General features: G+C 33.7%; 1 protein-coding gene across 6 annotated transcripts in view; it reads right to left on the reverse strand.

Moving 5' to 3' along the window:
- ADGRG6 (adhesion G protein-coupled receptor G6) overlaps positions 1-16701 on the reverse strand; it is a 135240-nt gene that overhangs the window by 40254 nt on the left and 78285 nt on the right. For all 6 annotated transcript variants that reach the window (XM_050787337.1, XM_050787340.1, XM_050787336.1 and 3 more), the window contains exons 6-12: positions 13751-13836; positions 11139-11191; positions 10189-10251; positions 6056-6198; positions 3147-3258; positions 1698-1756; positions 938-1145 (exon numbers count right to left, since the gene is read on the reverse strand). In XM_050787337.1, the coding sequence (XP_050643294.1) occupies positions 938-1145; positions 1698-1756; positions 3147-3258; positions 6056-6198; positions 10189-10251; positions 11139-11191; positions 13751-13836 (724 nt within the window). The remainder of the gene's footprint in view (positions 1-937; positions 1146-1697; positions 1757-3146; positions 3259-6055; positions 6199-10188; positions 10252-11138; positions 11192-13750; positions 13837-16701) is intronic.

Here is a 16701-nt window from a genome sequence, read left to right on the forward strand (position 1 = left end):
TTAAGTAATATGATATTTTAGATTCTTAAACATACAAGTTTTGCTGCATGGCAAAATGCAAACAAAATAAAGTTGTGTTCAGATATTCTGATCTTAACATGAACACCCATAAAATTACCCCAATCCATAGTGATATCTGTTAAAACATGGAATCACAGGGATGGATAAATCCTCAAGAGAAATATCTGCTTTAAAGAAAATCAACAATTAAATAATCCTGAACAGATACTGTTTTTCATTTGTTTTGGTCTCTCTTTTCTCACATAAAAAAGCATCCTCCCTACCTTAATGGCTTATCAACAATCAAAGGAAATAATGCGATAAAAGTGTTTTGTGAACTGCAAGACGCTAGAAAAATGTTTATATTGTTATGTAGATTGTTAGAAAATACATTTTTAACAAATATAAAATTTTCTTCAGAGAAATGTAGAAGGGAAGAAAGAGAAAAACATTAAATATTTTAATATTATACATTAAGTGAAGCAATTAAATACAAATTGAATCATATAAATACAGGTACATTTTCATCTGCCCCAGTGTGTTCATTTCAGAAGTCCAACAATCATGTGGCTGTGGCTGTCAGTGGCATAGTTCACAGTATAGTGGACTTACAATGACCAGTTATGCATAACTCTACTGGTCAACTAAATTTAGAATTTTAGAATTTTTAAACTAAATTTAGAATTTTCAAATAAAAAATGAAAGACTGCTTGTGCTTTCTAGGGCTATGTATATTGTAAATTGTATTTCTCAAAAAAAGACCACACAGAACTTTTAAGTTCACATTGTGAATGACTTTGTTTAACTATGAATGACTATCAATACATTTTGCAGAGATTTGAATTCTAAAATCTGGGCACAAAGTATTCAGATAGGTGAGAAATCATGAAACATCATTATCCAATAAAATATACTCTCCAGAAAAAAAAATACTTACTCAGAAGAAGACTCAAGCAAGTCACTGTCAGAACTGCTTAAGATATTAGAAAATATATTCATTAGAGTTGAGCCAAGTGTTATATCAATGTTTTCTTCTTTATTCACAATTCTTTTGACCTGTTCCACAATGTTGGTAATATTGGCTGAGGTTAAGTTCTGCCCATCAGCAGTTAAATCTAAAATCTGGTTAGCAACTTCATTTGCTTCTAAAACAAAGGCAGAAGAAAACAACACTAAGTTTTACCTGCATATTTTGAGCATTTCCAGGAATCCAAAGTAGAGTGTAACATTTCACTTTACAGTTGAAGCAAGGAAGTGAGATTTTCCTGTGTATACCTCATCCCCATATTCACAAGGCAATAATATTTCTTTCTATGCAGAGACTAACTTCTCTCTTTAGTAAGATACAAATAACTTGGAGGGATGAACACACAAAGTTCTAAGAGAAACATCCCCAGAATCACTGAATAAGCATAATTTGCTATTTAAAATTAATGCAAACTACAAAACATTGATACAAATATCAATTTATATATTAGTTTTGTCTTCTCTAGATTTTCCTATTTTTAATCCCCTATAGAACAGAAAGTTAAAATGAGAGCAAAAAGTATTTTCTGTCTTAAGTGAAATAATCATTTGCCTTTTAATATGAAAACAGTATCATATAGCACAAGAATATTCCCGAAGACAATGAAAACCATGAAGCCTGAAGTCATGTCATTTTGTCCTTGAGAAATAAAGGAAAATTGCTCACTTACTTGAACAGCTGGAGATATCAGGAGGTCCCCAGTAGGCTACCGATTTGTTGGTAGCATAACTATGAAACAAAATAGATATTTTAAATATTTGATATAACTGATATTATTTTGTACTGTTTAAAGGGATTTTTACATGATGTATACATTTATTATAACATGATCAATGGCTAAGCTTCCCTTTAAGACACTGAGTTTCTCACTCTGTTTTCATTTTAATTCTTTGTTTACCTCTGGACCTGTTTACATGTCTACGTTCTATCTCTCTAGCCTATTTCTGTTTACCACCCTATCTATACAATGTTCCCAAATTCTTTCCATTTCTCCACCTCATTCTTCTCACCCTTCCTTATTCTCTCCTCTCTCACCCCAGTTTGTTTCTCTATTTGTACTATTTCCTTCTACAAGTTTTCTTTTCCTGTTTTCCTATAAATTATATTAGAACTGAAAAAATTAGTTAATAACTTCTGGGATTTGCCTTGATTTCTAGGTAAGTTTCCTTTGAAAATAAAACTGTAATGCATTGAAATAAATTTCATGCTAAAAATTCTTATGGGGAAAAAATCAGTAGCACACAACATAGAAACAATATACCAGCAATATCCTAACCTAGGATACACTGGCCAAGTACTGCTTTAAGAACTTTACAGGTAAAATCTGATTTTGAGTTCACATAACTCTGCAAAGCAGATTATAATCCACATCTTACAGAAGATTAAACGGAATTTAATAAATCAATGAATTTTCCAAGTTCTAACAGCCAGGAAGAGATGGAGCCACATTTCACTCAAGTCCATACATCTCTAAAGTCCCCTTCTTTTCTCCCTACAAAGTGTCAAACCCAGCAGTATTTACAGTATGCAAAGTATGTATGCTTAGGCAGTTTCCATTTCTGAATTTCCCCCAGAAAACTCTAATTGGGAGTGAGGTGGGTGGAGAAATGGATTTAACTTGCTGTTCCATGAATCCCTGCAATTATCTTGTCCCTGAGGTTTCTGTTAAACATTTAGAGAAAATCTATACCCTGACAGTTTCCATCAGTAGACTATCCCAATCTGGATCTTGTCTTCATTTCCTCTTTGCCTCCTCTCCCCATTCCAACAATAATCAGTCCAAATAGCTAAAAAGTTTCGGATTTCCAGATGCATATTCCAAGGCTAGGCTAGGTTCATCCACAAACAAGGTACTTTGCTCTGGTGCTACCCGCTGGCTTCTAAATTCTTCAGTTTTTCTGTGAGAGGGCTTGATTAGCATGCGGCTGGAAAACACTCCCTTTCTGAGTCATCCACTTATGTTATCTTTATTCCCCAGGAGTGAATGATATAGGCATACACAGAGATTCCTGCCCTTCTTTGCAATCAATATAATGCCTGAGAACTACCGTGCTGCACGTATAACCCTGGGAAGGCTGATAATGTTGAGCTTTGCTGTAAGAGTCAGTGAAAATATTACCATATCCGCGAAGCAGAAAAGTCAGGTTTGTCTGGACAAGGAAGAACGTATTCAGAAGGTTGGATAGATGGCCAGTAGTAGCCTTTGGGTTCCTCCACAGCAAGACAGTAACCTATATGAACATAAGAACCAGCATGAGAAATATTCACTTATTTTTTAAAGTTAGAGGTTAGAGATGCAAGATGAAAGCAAAATGACAATGCTGGTAATTAGGTATTCCTTTAATGTAATACCAAAATATTACTGTTTATGTTCAGAATTTGTAAAAAAAAATTAAAAGTTAGAAAAAACATTAACACTTAATACACTTCAAATACAAAAACCATTACATCGGACAAAACCATTAGTAAAAAACACATTTATGTAAGTATATACATGAAACATACATTAGCATTCTAATCATTTGCAGATACTAGTTTTATTCAAAGGAATAAGCCCTATAGAGAAGGAAAACAATCTTGAAAAATTCAAAATGTAATTTGATTTTTTTCAAAGGGGAAAGCCTATAAATGATGACTCGATAGTGTCACCTTTGAGTTGTGTGGCTATTTTATAGAAAATGTTCCAGCTGCTCTGATAGCCTCTCCTGTCTGGAAGCTAAGGGGGCCACAGGAAGTCACCTGCAAACCAACACACCCTCGGATTTCTGTATCCTCAAATCATCTGACTTTTGGTTTGACAACTCTCTAAGTAAGCCTCATACATCAATGATTCAGATTTTATATTTTAAAGAATATCAAAGTAACAGCAATACATCAACAGCAACAATAAACTCTTGTATTTCAGCAGCGAACATTAGCAAGTAATATCAGTTTTCTGGGAACAAGTACTGTCATCACCAACTGAAAATTCAAATAACTTTCCTATGTATACTGTGAGCTTTAAAACTGTTAGGTTTTAGCCTTTTATTTTTCCATTGGTAGAAGCACTTATCCACAGACTCACTTGCAGAAAAACAATAAAATGGATAATTTAAATTTAAATGGTATAAATTAGATGTCTAGGTATATGGAGAGAGTGGTGCTGGGCTTTGCCAGCCTATGAGGACACAGATGGTGCTGGTCCTCCTAGTGTTCTCCAGTCATAGATAAACTACCATTTGTCAGGCTGCTTCTGTGTGAAGACTCCTATACGTGAAAGGGTAGCAGGTTGCATTCTCCCTCCCTCCAAAAAGCCCCATTTGTTAAGAAGTAAGTATTTTCCCATAGAGACTCACAAATGGTTTACTGTCATGATTAGTATTATTAGTATTATTTGCATTCACCCATCTCTATGAGTTCTTCGTAACTGTTACATCCACCCAATAGAAATGGGTAGCTCCTCACAGAAGTGGAGATGCCTGCCTCTTTACTACACTGTGATTCTGGCCTTGGTCGCAATCGCGCTCTTCAAGGCTGAGGAACACGCCTCCCTCAATTCAACCTCCTGAGTGTAGAGAAGGCAAAGGGTCAAAGTTTTCTTTTCTTTTGATCTCTACTAATGTATCTAATCACAATATAATTGTAATCATAGAATAACATTAAAACAACTGCTTTTTGTTATCCATATTTGTGAATATTTGATTTCCTAAAATATTCTCATGCAGACTCATTCATTCATTTATTCAATAAGTGTTCAAGTTCCAGGGGATGTGCTGGGTTCTGGGAATATGTGGGAAGTAAGAGTTAAAGAAAAAAGAAAACATGATCTTAAGTAAGCGATTATTGTCTACAAAATATATATATATATGAACAATACATATATATGAACTATATATATGAACCATATATATATGAACTATATATATGAACATTATATATGAAATATATATATATATATATGAACATAAATATATCTAGTCTGTATGATGCTCTAGGCACCTGGACAGCATGAAGTAGAGGCTCGAAGGCAGTGATGTCTATACTTGATTTCAGAAAAGTTTCCATAGAAGAGGTGACTTAGGAGCTGTCTTTAAAAATACATAGGTGATAATGAGATTGACGGTGGGAGTGGAGAACAGTGTGCAAAGATAGAGAAAGGGCATATAAAGGAGCACAGCCTCTTTGTGGAAGTACAAGCCATGCCATGTGTGGTTAGAGCTTAGGATGTGAACGATTTCTAGGAGAGACTTGATTCTAGGTCCAACAGACCTCCAGATTCCTGACCTAGTCCTGTGAAGACAGTGGTATCACTAATAGAGACAGGGAACATGAGAGAAGGAGATATTTTCTGTTTTTTTTTTTTTTTTTTTTTTTTTTTTTTTTTTTGAGATAGGGTCTCATTCTGTTGCCCAGGCTGGAGTGTAGTGCCAAGAACATGGCTCACTGCAGCCTTGACCTCCCAAGCTCAAGTAGTCCTCCTGTCTCAGACCCACCTAGTAGCAGAGATTACAGGTGCACAGCACAACACCCAACTAATTTTTTAATCTTTCATAGAGACAGTCTCCCTACGTAGCCCAGGCTAGTCTCGAATTCGTGGGCTCAAGTGATTCTCCCACCTTGGCCTCCCAAAGTGCTGGGATTATAGGGATGAGCCACCATGCCCAGCAGGAGATGTTTTATAACAGGAAATCTCCTTCTACAAGATGTATCTCATTAGAGTTCCCACATCCACATTTACACACTCTTTTTATTCCTAAAGTTGACAACAATGATGATCAAGATCATTCTGGCATTTTGTTCGTATTGTTAGTATTTTCAAAATATGTCCCTAAAGTAAAATATGAACTTTCATCTACCTCCTTCATTCCCTTGGATTCACAGATACTGAGCTGAATTTTTTTTCTGCTATGTCACTCATTTGTGATGAACTTCATCATCAGAAAAAAATGTACATAAATAAATAGCATATAAAGAAAATTTCTGTTGTTTCAAGTAAACCTGAATATATAAGTTGTATAAAATGCATATTATAAAAAATTAGTCACTTACCCAGTTGTCTCACGTTCACTGTATGTAGCCTTAAGCCTTCATCCAAGGACTCATTATTTTTTAGGAGCTTCTGCTGAATGATTTTTCCTTCTAAATTAGTATTATTGGTAGCATTGTAAACTAGAAGGGCCCAAAGCACCAACCTAGGGAAACATTTCAGATAGAACTATTGTTGTTGTTGATTGGTTGGTTGTCATTTGGTAGTAGAAACAGAATAGTTGGATATAGAGGGATGACCATCACCTGTTGAGACTGAAGAGATTAGCCAAGGTGCTCACAGACTTTCTCTGCTGCTGTGTGAATTATAATGTTAAAAATATTCCAATATTAATAGATTCTATAGGCTATTGCATGTATAATTCTATCATATAACTCCATTTCTTTTCAGAAAGATTTTAATATTGATAGTAATATATTAGTCACTAGTTAAAGCATAAACACAAGAAAACAGCATTCCTGTGGTTAATTCTATATTTTTTTCTTTGTGGCCCCAAATTAACATTTTTTAAAAAAACTATGATTTCAGTTGACCATTTGTCTTTTCAAATTACTATTTCTAACTATTAGAAATTAACTATTTTGGCCAGGTGTGGTGGCTCATGCCTGTAATCCCAGCACTTTGGGAGGCCGAGGTGGGCGGATCATGAGGTCAGGAGATCGAGACCATCCTGGCTAACATGGTGAAGCCCCGTCTGTACTAAAACTACAAAAAAAAAAAAAAAAAAATAGCCAGGCGTGGTGGTGGGAGCCTGTAGTCCCAGCTACTCGGGAGGCTGAGGCAGGAGAAAGGCATGAACCTAGGAGGCAGAGCTTGCAGTGAGCCGAGATCGTGCCATTGCACTCCAGCCTCGGCGACAGAGCGAGACTCCGTCTCAAAAAGAAAAAAAAAAAAAAAAAAAACAAAGAAATTAACTATTTCTAATTACTAACACGATAAAGGGTGTTACTATTTATGAATGTGGTACAATTTCTCCAGAATAGCAAGAAATGATTTTCTGTCTCCATGAAGCATTTGCAAGTACTTTGTATGGTAAAAAGTTTCACAAAATAAATAATCAAAATCGACTCTGTGATTGCCCAGCATATTACTTAAGAAGGTTATAGAATGGTTGACCTTGAAGGTCTTTAAAAAGGAAATACCTCTATGGGAAGCAAAGAAATGCATCTCCAAAGCCCTGTTAAAAACTTTTGGTTCTATAATTTAAAGTAATATAATTTTCTGTTCAACTACAATCACAGCTATAGTCAAAAGCAGAAAACAAAACTATTAATTTAACACTGAGGTAAAAGTAAGAACCTTATTTTGTCAGGTAGAGGAGAATTTCTTTTGCTTATATGTGAAGGCTCTAGATTCACAAAAAATTTTGTTTCTTCTTCATATTCAGAGGAGAAATGAATAATATAAGATGTTGTATTATTGAGATCAGTTACTGTCCACATACCAAACACAAAGTGGTAATATTGTTGTTAAACTAGTTATGGAATGTCCAGTGGAGAGGCAGTGGCATATTTTATTTACGAAACTATGAATATTAATAAGTATTTGTTGCAGTAGTAATTTATTTGTGGTGTTAAAAAATAAGAAGGAATATATGAAATATTTGTTATTCAAGACTAGGTGAAATTAAAGAATAGCTCCGGTTTTCTTTCCTAAATATCTGTGCTAATCTCAAGGAAAAGGTGCTCTACTCTTCTCATAATTAACTCTGAAAAGCTCTCTCTAAAATGATCTACTGCTTACCATTCACATGTAAGCCATATTTCAGGATAAGGCAAACATAATGACTATAAAGATAGCTGTGAATAGAGATGTGACTATGATAGCTTAACAATTTTTAAAATGACTCTTGAAAAAGTATCCCTTGATTAAATCATTGTTTGAAGACAAGCTTCACCACTCCAGCTGGTGAGAACTTACGGCTGGGAAAGTGACCTTTTACTTGTCTTGAATACTGAGAACATAATTAGCCCAAAGCATTGTGGGTGATATTGAATACCCAAACCCAAGAAGTCAGGAAGAGCCATGCATTTTCACAGGTCTTATCTGTGTGTTTTCCTCTCTCATCCTGAAAACTGAAACTATTTTATGGTTCTACAAAGTCACATTCTATCTGTTGTTACTATCAGCCATTCTTTATTTGAAAAAAAAAAAACCTCTCTGTGGCTTTGGTTTCCTGTCTGTCTAGGCAATAGAGTATGATAGCATTATCTGAAGCTACGGTCTGTGTTAAGTGATACAATCAAATTGAAAAGAAAAGGTTTTTTTTAAAAAAGAATGTGTGTAAAAGTAGTAGATTGTGGTTTTGAGAAAAACTGAGACTATGAAGCCTCATCAATGTGGGTAAGAGCCATAGAGAATAGAAAAAAGAGAGGCAAGAAAGGCTATGAACATAAATATTAAATAATGACAAGAGTTCATACCAAAAAAAACCCTAAATATGTGGATTTTGTTATATACACTGTTTCAGTTCATTCTCCCTACAATTTTCTGTAAAATTACTCATTGCTTTGACAGACCAGGAAACTGAAATCCCATGAATTTAAATGTCCTTCAAGAAGAGTTTCTGAGGTGCTGACATGTACTAACGATGGCTGACTTTAGTATCACCAGGTAGCAGAAGAACCACAGTAAGTAAACTAAACAGCGAATGCTGACTGCCTGAAGAAGGTATACCACTGGCTATATCTACCAAATCCAGGGCTGTCCCAGTTGCTACACAAAGTGTCCAGCAAAGGGATCCTGATTGCTGCTGGATCCATTACTGAAGATGCAATATGACCTAACAGAAAGGATTGAAAAAAACTATTTGGTTAAATAGTGGAGAAGAGTTTTGTCACCTTCAAGAATACAGTACTGAAATATACAACTGTGTTCATATCATAAAGAAAAAATACCAGAAAATAGAAACAAGTTTCCCTAATCAGATGACTCAATCCAATCCATTTAATATGTATACGAAAATGACATCTTTCAATATAACTTTCAAAACACTTGTTTCTCTAGTGTTGAATTGAAAAGAAAAAAAAAGCTCTCTGGTCAATCCTCATATGAAATTTTATCTTCTCATAGTAAGAAGATATCACCTGAAAAGAAGCAGGCTCCATAATCAGGGCTGTATATCCACTAATATCAATTCAGTCTATTGAGATCCAGCAAGACTTATAGAAACTTTTCCTTTACAACAAATTTTTAAAAAATTCTATGGAGGCCAGATATAACATCTCATGCCTGTACATGCAATCCCAGCACTCAGGGGGGCTGAGAGAGGAGGATAACTTGAGGCCAGGAGTTTGTGACGAGCCTGAGCAACACAGTAAGACCCAGTCTCTACAAAAATAGTATTTTAAAAATTAGCCAGGCATGGTAGCACATGTATGTAGTCCCAGCTACTCAGGTGGCTGAGGCAGGAGGATCATTTGAGCCCAGGAGTTCAAGGCTGTAGTGAGTGATAGTCATACCACTGCACTCCAGCCTGGGTGACAAAGTGAGACTCTGTCCCAAGACAAAAAATTCTACAGAGATGCAATACATGACCTGAATAACCTAAATACAACTAAATTTATTCCATTTGGAAGTTTAGGGGTTTTCTTTTGTTTTACAGTACTCTAAACAGTTGGTCCTTACATACCAACTGGTCATATATGCTGGACATATCAATTAAATTACCTGCATGATTAAAGCATGATCCTGATATAAATTTTAAAATGGAGACTTCAGAAAATTAGCTAATACCTTTAAATGCTGAAAACATTTTGGCATCTATTATCCATATTATTAGATGTTATCATATATAAACACTTTATTTAAAGCTATTTTCTTTGAAGGTACCTTTGGAATTTCAAGTAAGAGGCAATGGGTTATCATAAATAAACTGGAAATACTAAAAATAATAATCCATCCATTTTAAATGCCCTATTTCTCAATTATTTTTCATCGGATATACATTACTACCCAGTCTGTTCTATTACAGTTTTAACTACAAGAAAAAAGTAGTGTACAGTAGTGCTAAAGAAATAACTGTGCTATGTGATTAAGATTTTCTTTTCCATCCAATTGTTTTCATTTCTCTACCAGATAAAGTAGTGAGCAAGAGAAAGAATGTTACACTCTTTATAAGACTTTGTCCTGTTACCTTGGCTCATTCTCAATGCTTCTCTTGACTTTAATCTTGTCCTCTCCACCACTCAGGTGAAAACTAAAAACACAAATACATATAACCATTAATCCACCTCACCAACTGCATCATCAACAATAAAATTTGGGGACCTGAAATAAAGAGACAGAATGGGAATTCTAAGCCAATATTTCCAAATGTGTGTCCTGAGGTTCTAACTTCTTTCATAAAGCTAGGCAACTGTGTGCTTTGCTCTGTTTTGAAGATTCACAATTCATATTATCACACTAAAGAAATTGAGACATTCTGATAAAAAATATGCTTCAGTTTGTATAACATACTTCCTGAACTTATATGACGATTTGACCCCTTTTCTGTGTTATTAAATCTCTTATCTTCACAGAATATATGTTTAGGGGTCATGACATACACTTTAGAAAACTCGTTCAGGTATAGAACTGTGAAAACAAGGTACACAGGAGGATATATGGACAATGCGAATTGCTGAAGATTAGTGGAGGAACTAAATATAAATACAGTGAAGGATAATTTCGAAAAGTTAGGTTGCAATCAGACTGTCGATATATGAGATTAGATCTGGAAAAAAAAGTGCTCTAGGTGATCCACCAGGGTGTGAGAAGAGACTAATAACTTCTATTTATAGTTAATTATCCAATTTTAATTTTTGACACATTATAACATATATTGATTCAGTTACACAAACACACAACACACTTTTCATTTAAAACAAATACAAATCAACTGGAATGCATGATCAAAACATTTTAAAACCATCACTGCAGCATTGAGGTTTTTTTGTGCAATGAACTAATACAGTTGTTTTAGAAAGATTATGCATATGGTAGCTGTGTGTATTTGTATGTATATTTTGGTACAATCAGAGAGACAAATAGAAGCATTAAATTAGACACTACTTTTAATTTATCGAATTATTTATTCTGTCTTACCTGATATTAATGACATAAACCGTGTAGTTCCAATTTTCGAAGGTTGAATTGAGCTGGAAAACACAATGGAAAAGGATGAGTTTTGATAATACCTTAAAAATATATCTAAATCAAGTTTCTGCCTAAAACATAAGTTGTTACTGAGATAAGACTCTGGGAAAATCCTGAAGAGTTGGAGGAGTGAAAGGTAAAGGTGACAGTTAATGGATCATTGTGTACCAAGAATTTGATAAATGTTATTCCTTTCAATCCTCACGACAACCAATGCAATAGGTATTATCCCCACATACCCCACAGTCTTATATATAAAGAAACTAAGCTTTCAGAGAAGAAATGGTTTGCCCAAGAGCATCCAAGTAAGCAGTAGCAGATGCCAGATTGGAGCCCAAGTCTGTTTGGAAAACTATCATTTCCTCTCTAGCCCTCGTATTAAAGAAGATTTGCACAATAAATATCTTCTCTATTCTTGATTCAACAAACACTGAGGTACACTAAAACATTTTTCTAGTAATTACCATCTCACAATATTAGTAATAAGAAAAATTATAAATTAACAATATAAATGTAAAAATAAAATAAGTTCAATACTATTGGAACTATGTATTTATTATGTGGTTATTTAGCAGTCTTTATGGTTTCAGCATAAGAATTTTTAATGAAGCAATGGATTCCTCCAATATAAAGAAGCTTCCATGATGCAGTTTCCCATACAATTGCAAAACAGGATTCCCTCACTGACATGAGAGCCTCCTATTTACATGTCATCTCCGAAGGGTGATTTAGGCCTTCTTTCATATACACATTTGTTTCATATAGCCTTTCTTTTAAGCATTTCCAAAACTGAATGTAAATTTTAGGGAATCGTAGCAAAAAAAGTGTTAAATTATTTTAAAATTGTAAATAGTAGTAATTTGAAACAGGTACACCATTTATATTTTCTCTGTTATCAAGTATCTGCTTTGGTATCTTGCATTTTAAACAAAAACGTCTAGTAAAGTTTAGCTGCAGATGAAAATAAAGCTATGTCGAAAACCATGCATGAAGTAAATATAAATGTAAGCTTATACCTTATCTAGCACAAACTTTCTAATGAATGCTAATTTCAGATTAATAACATTACCCGTTATTTGCACAAATAAGCTAACAGTAGCTTACTTGAGAATGAAAATAAAGAATTTTATCTTCTGAAATCATTCTGACTTTAAACAAAAAGAACAATGCTGGAAAGAAAATGGGATACACAGAAAGAATATACTCTTTCTGCAGCCTGCTCTCTCCATTGAGAGGTTAAACATATCTCCTACTGTTTGAATGAGTTACTGATCTCAATGTGGCATTCCCCCAAATCAACAGTAGTATTTTTCTTTTATTTCAATAGAGAATTTCACCTTTCTCACCAATTTTGTAACAGAGTTAATTACCTACTATTGTTACCTATGGGCAACTTTTTTTTAAAGAGTACTGTCTTTAAAATGAAGACTGTTTTCTATCAGTTATTTTTCATATATATATAGGGGTGTGTGTGTGTGTGTGTGTGTAGCTACCACTTCCTCTCAATGTGTAAAATTTCTTTTGCTACCAAAGACACATTTATCGAACACCAAATATATATGAAAACCCATTTTTCTTATTTCAGAATGTATAGTGACTCAATTAAAAAAAATGTTTGAACCGTAACAGCATTATATATAAAAAGAAGTACGAAGTCTCATAGTATGCCGTAGGTAGGAAATGAAATAATAGAATAGAAACCTATGGAAAATAAAATTTTTGAGATTGTTATTGTGAAGAAGAAAATGAAAAAATCCATGTGTTGTATTTGTAAGAAAAAGAAGAAAATAAAATGTTAAATTTTTTAAATTGAAAGCTACAAAATGTTTATCAATAGGATACTGGTTAAATTACAGTCTAACTGTCCATCAACAGAAGATCTGCTAAATAAATGATTGAACAGCCACATAATGAAATAGTATGCATTGTTTTTTCAAAACAAAAAAAACCCATAAAGTTCTCTAATGTTGCAAATCTGGCAACAATAAGTACGGTATAGAATGGTATGTAAAGTATACTACTTTTAGTGTAAAAAAGAAAGTAAGAATCTATAGTTTAATTTTCTTTCAGGTGCACCAAGATATCTGAAAAAAGCAGAGAAAACTAACAGTGATTTCCTATTTGCTGTTGGTTATTGGGTTGGTTCCACGCAGATGAGCAGCAAGGATGGGTGGAAGACTTTCATAATGCGTTTTTTCATACTTGTTGGTTTTGACCAAACATTCAAACAATTTTTTAAAAGAATCTGTTTAAAAATATAGTAGAAAATATATGGATCTAATAGGAAATAAAGATAACTGTTGCCACCAAAATCTATTTCCATTTGTGCGATACTATTCTTATTTAAGACACTGATAGTCTACTAGGCTCAGTTCTTATCCTTTATTCAAATGTACTTCTCTTCCTATGCATAAGGACAACAACTTACGTATCTACTTATGTATTTCTAATGAATATCATCTGTGTTTCAGTATAATTTGTGGATTCAGTTAACTAGTCTTTTCCAGATTCCCAGAAGTTAAAGAATTTTTTTAAAAAAGAAAAGTTACAAGCTCACTTACCCATTCTGCCACCTTGCTCTGTACTTTTACTTCAGGGTGACGAAGGATGTTTTGAATCACTACGGATATTCTATAGATAATTCCATCTGCCCATTGGAAATAGGATTAGTCCATTAACTGTATTTTTGTAGTTATATAATTATCAAACAATTTAAAGTTATGATCACGTAAGTCATACAATCATATAGTTTTATTCATAATCACATAATTTACAATATAAGTTAAAAGAAACACCTTCTACATAGGCAAAACAAATATGAAATATTTTGCTGTTAAGCTTTTTGACCTTCCAACTTCTTAGAAATAATTACCAATTAGCTTACTCTTATTACTTGTATATGCTTCTTCATATTTTTTAATTCTATAGATTTCTGATATCTACTGTCTGTAATGTGTTAACTGTTTTCATGTACAATTTGACTTCTGATAACAAGGCATTATGCTTTCTGTGCATTATAAGGAATGATAAAGAGTTTGGGATGTGAAAACTTGAATGAGATCATGTGGAGGAATTAACTTGAAAAAGTAGAACAGGCATACACATACTTACTGCTCTAATTCCTCTCCTTTTCCTCTCTTTCCCCTGCTTAATAAAGCACTTCTATTAAACTATTAGGTGGCATTTCACCAGACTTTTCATCAAAATTTCTTAAATATGCTAATTTATAGCAAAGTAGAGGAAAAAAATAAATAATATTTGCAGGCAGAATTTTCATTGAACTAACTCATTTTAAAAAGAAAACCTTATTGTAAAGAAGATTCTGCTTTTTGGGTGGGGGAAAATCTTTAAACTGATTTTTTAAAATAAAAATCAAACTCACCAGCAAGGGTTTGCTGAATAGCTGTAAATGGGTGCTTTAGTCAAAGCAGCTAGTGAGAAAAATACCCTTTTAAAATATGGTAGGTTATAGAGAGAAGAACAATTTTTGAATCTCCATTGTCGATTATCTTTCTTCATGCTTATAGGTTTAGGTAAGTCTTAAGTAAAATAGGCACACAAATATAGAAATACATAATTATAGCAATGTTGAAGAAAACAGTAAAACTTGTGGGGAGGCAGTAGAAAAAAAAATGTAAAAGTTAGCCTCTGGGAATTTCCAAATCTACCAAAATGCAAATTCCAGTCCCACTACCAAAGGAATGTCTTTCCAGCAAGTGTCAGAGTCTTGTGCTAAATAATATAGATTGCTGCCCCTGGATGTAGTAATATAAATATATAAAACTGGCACAAGTCCAAGCACAGGCGAATTTAATTTATGCAGACTATTTATGTCGACTTCTAAAATTCTTTGGGTATTTTAATGATCTTGACTTTTATATTCCTTTAAAAAAATGTTCTGAATGAAAAATATTTGGAGGAACATGTAAAACATAATAATACATATAAAGATAACTTTTACACTGTAGATCTCATCGTATCAAATCACAGATGTTCTGAATGATTGGGAGAAAATTCAAATTGTGAGGGTCAAACAGTTATTTCAGGATCCTGGTAATATTCTGTGACTATACAGAAGGTTCCCTACTTATAGTTCATCAGCATTCAACTTTATGATGGTAGGAAAACAAAAGGCATTCAGTAGAAACTGTACTTCTAGTACCCCTATGTCCATTTCATTTTTCGAGTTTAGCATTAAATAAAGTACATGAGATATTCAACACTTTATTATAAAATAGACTGTGTTACATGATTTTGCCCAGTTGTAGGCTAAGGTAAGTGTTCTGAACGTGTTTAAGGTGGGTTCAGCAAGCTATGATGTTTAGCAAGTTGGGTGTATTAAATGCATTTTTGACTTTTGATATTTTCCAGTATTTTCAGCTTACAATGGGTTTATAGGAATGCAAACTCCACTGCAAGTGGAGGAGCATCTGTATTATCAATGCTAGCAGAGTATCTGAAAAGCCACCACTAGATGGAAACCTAAAGCATGCTTTTGTTATAAGAGTAGTATTTGTTCCCTCTTAGGAAAATACGTCAAAATTCTAAAAATCATTGACATTTCTGCATTTTTTAGAAAGCATCCAAATATTTAAGATGTTTTCTTTAAACATTGTTTCCTGCCCCAGTCCACTTGTTACATTTATTTAAAATTTTTGAATAATGCAGTCAATAAGTAACCATGAGAAAAGTTCAAGAGTGAACTGTCAAAGCAACATAAAAAAATATGTTCACTGAAGGGCTGGTGAGAAGGGTTTGGACTAGAGCAAAATAATTGGCTTCAACATTGCAATTGGAGGAAATGCATAATTAAGACACACATGCAGGATTTTCCATGTTACCATAGCAGTAAAGTTGTCTTCTCTTACAAATGTTAACACTACTCATGGTGTTTTAAAAGCTATTCACAAATCTTCTTGTGTTCCAGAGACTTCAAAATATGTATGTACTATCCTAATAATGACATCTAGGCCCAAAGATTTTATTATAGACATTAATGGGGAAAATGATTTAAGAATATATCCATTTTCCATTTAGATACTTCTTTCAGCATGCAGAACTTCAAGCAGAAATCACTGCCTGTGATTACCAATGTGGTTATCAAAACAACATTATTTTTTGTAGGTCTCTTCTCCAATTAATCTTTCCCTTTTTTAGCTTCTTACACTTTTTTTCAGAGTTTCTTGGAGAATATAGAAATGACATTGCTCTAATCTATGCGATATTCAAGGATGTAAAGTACAGGTTTGAAATGATAGGCCTAAATACATATTTGAAAAAACAGACGTTAAAATATAAACCAAATGCTAATCTAGATACCTGGTTATTTCTTTGAACTAGTGATGAGGGAATTCTATTATGACAGTGGCATTTACAATACGACTGGCATCCTGCAGCTCCTAAACACACAATTTCTTTAAGATATATGGCATAAAAAGCAGAGTAATGGATCCATTCAAACGATCTTAGAAGGAATTCGTTATTTAAATAGCTAAACATATGTGAGAAACTG

Source organism: Macaca thibetana, chromosome 4 (genome assembly GCF_024542745.1).
Source record: "Macaca thibetana thibetana isolate TM-01 chromosome 4, ASM2454274v1, whole genome shotgun sequence".
NCBI classification, from domain to species: domain Eukaryota; kingdom Metazoa; phylum Chordata; class Mammalia; order Primates; family Cercopithecidae; genus Macaca; species Macaca thibetana.